Source organism: Babylonia areolata, chromosome 6, assembly GCF_041734735.1.
Source record: "Babylonia areolata isolate BAREFJ2019XMU chromosome 6, ASM4173473v1, whole genome shotgun sequence".
NCBI lineage: Eukaryota > Metazoa > Mollusca > Gastropoda > Neogastropoda > Buccinidae > Babylonia > Babylonia areolata.
In genome coordinates, this window is record NC_134881.1 from 55249023 (window position 1) to 55251522 (window position 2500).

At 45.3% G+C, this 2500-nt stretch overlaps 1 protein-coding gene across 2 annotated transcripts in view; it reads left to right on the forward strand.

Moving 5' to 3' along the window:
• Positions 1 to 2500, forward strand: part of LOC143283168 (receptor-type tyrosine-protein phosphatase F-like) — a 74716-nt gene that overhangs the window by 15048 nt on the left and 57168 nt on the right. For both annotated transcript variants that reach the window (XM_076589334.1, XM_076589333.1), the window contains exon 6: positions 1548 to 1722. In XM_076589334.1, the coding sequence (XP_076445449.1) occupies positions 1548 to 1722 (175 nt within the window). The remainder of the gene's footprint in view (positions 1 to 1547; positions 1723 to 2500) is intronic.

A 2500-nucleotide genomic window follows, 5' to 3' on the forward strand; every position in this document is an offset into this window, starting at 1 on the left:
AAAACCCTCTTGGTCGAGAGATGCGGATGTAACTTGGGCAAGACACTCTTCACTATTATCCAATTCTAGCCCAGATAGTCGGGACAGCAGTCAACTGCCTACTGTGCTGTTCTGCTGGTCCTAGTCGGACACGACTGACTATCATACATAAACGGCAGGTGCGGCTTTTCATGTTCCAAAAAGAAAAAAAGAAAAAGAAATGCGCGAGCAAGAAAGCCCTCATGGTAACGAGTGAGGCTCATTGCATTGACTGCATAGGCCAGTACCGCCAAAAAAAATCAGCATCATTATTTTCGTCATGCCCCTGAAAAGAAAACCGTTTGAGTTCCCAACTGGTCCCTAACGTTCTGTGACCCGTGATCATGGCAAGCGTGACCAGACATGCTGACCAGTACAGCAGACCTCAGTGTGTCAAGGTGACCAGACATGCTGACCACAGTGTGTCAAGGTGATCAGACATGCAGACCACAGTGTGTCAAGGTGATCAGACATGCTGACCACAGTGTGTCAAGGTGATCAGACATGCTGACCTCAGTGTGTCAAGGTGATCAGACATGCTGACCACAGTGTGTCAAGGTGATCAGACATGCTGACCACAGTGTGTCAAGGTGACCAGACATGCAGACCAGTCTGGCGGACACAGTGTGTCAAGGTGACCAGACATGCTGACCACAGTGTGTCAAGGTGATCAGACATGCAGACCACAGTGTGTCAAGGTGATCAGACATGCAGACCTCAGTGTGTCAAGGTGATCAGACATGCTGACCAGTACAGCAGACCTCAGTGTGTCAAGGTGATCAGACATGCTGACCAGTCCGGCAGACCTCAGTGTCAGTCAAGGTGGTCACTTGTCTGCGTGGTTATCGAACCTGTTTTGCTCTCCGTCGTCTTCAGCATGGTCGCTGTGACGTCATTCTTTTATCGCATGCGCGCGCACTGAGAGAAATTTATACGTGCGCTCGTGCATGCAGGTGCGCATGCGCGCATGTATTCACAGCTTTCAAAAACACACGCGCACATCTAGGAGCGCGTGGGCGCGCGTCCACACACACACAAACACGATCGCGTGTACTTTCAGAATAAAATAATTATTATGTTTTCAAATGACACATTGCAATGCAACTGTTCTACATGATGGGTATACCTGTATTAACTCCAGCTACACAGTTGTTTCCCTTTGTCTTTTTGGTGTTATCTCTCTCTCTCTCTCTCTCTCTCTCTCTCTCTTCGCCCCCTTTTTTTTCTTTATCAAAGTATGACTTTGGTTTTGATACTCTTATTGTGTGCATACGGAACAATTCCCTCGCTTAAAGAAAAAAAGGGATACTAAAGCAAAACAAAATCATGATTTTGACAAACTTTGAATAATCAGGTGATTTTTAGGAAATTTTGGAGAAAGAACGTTCTTCCTCGTCCAATTTCATGAAGAAGAAAAAAGAAAAGACAAAAAGATGAAAGAATGAACAAATGAATTAATGGATCGACGATTCGATGTATGAGTGAGTGAATTTTTACCATTAACCATTTTCAAAACTTCAACATTTTAGGGAGACGAGAAAACCTTTTGCAAAAACTCTGAGACAACACACGGAAGTTTGACGTCACCGGAAGTTGTGTTCAATGATCTCCTTCCGGACACGGACTACACGCTCAACGTCATCGCCATCAATGACGTAGGCACTGGCCTTCCTGTCTCGCGTCCCGTGCACACGCTGGTAGCAGGTCAGTGTCAGTGTGTGTGTTTTTTTCTCTCTTTTTTTTTCTTCTTCTTTATTTGTCTGGCCCGTCATATGCACCGTTTCAGTGGCATTACTCCCACGGCATTACTCCCACCCCGCTCATTCTGTGTCCTCCATACACGGCCATCACCGCTTTCGTCTGTCACACTCCCAGCGTCGGCAGTCCGCAGGGAACCATCGATGTTAGGTCGCCAGGAGGCCACACACCAGAGGAGACCCTGCACTGCTGCCGAGTTACTTCGGTGGTGTTCAGTGGTGCCTGTTCTCATTTAACGCACTTAGGACAGCACCTACTAAGCCCCACATATACTGACGACAATAATGGCTTAGGCGCGGAGCCAGACTGAGTTAGCGTCCCTCCCCGAGTGGACTGTTTGTCAGTGTGGATTTTCACGCTTTATTTCGGTGTGTACGCGTGTGTGTGTGGGGTGCATACGATAGAGTTTACTGAGGGTGGCTAATTTTATTTCAGTCTTTTGCTTTTTACTTATCTTTCCCTGTACCATGTTTTGATTGTTTGGGGTTGTTGTTTTTGTTGGGTTTTTTTGTTTTTGTTTTTTTTGTTTTTGTTTTGTTTTTGGTTGTTGTTTTTTTGTTTGTTTGTTTGTTTTTTTGGGGGGATTGTTTGTTGGGTTTTTTGTGTTTTTTGTTTATTTGTTTTGGTTTGTTTGTTTTGTTTTTGTTTGTTTTTTTTTGTTGTTGTTGTTTTGTTGTTGTTCTGCCTTAGTTGCATGCAGGTCAGGGAGCAGCAGACCGTGTTT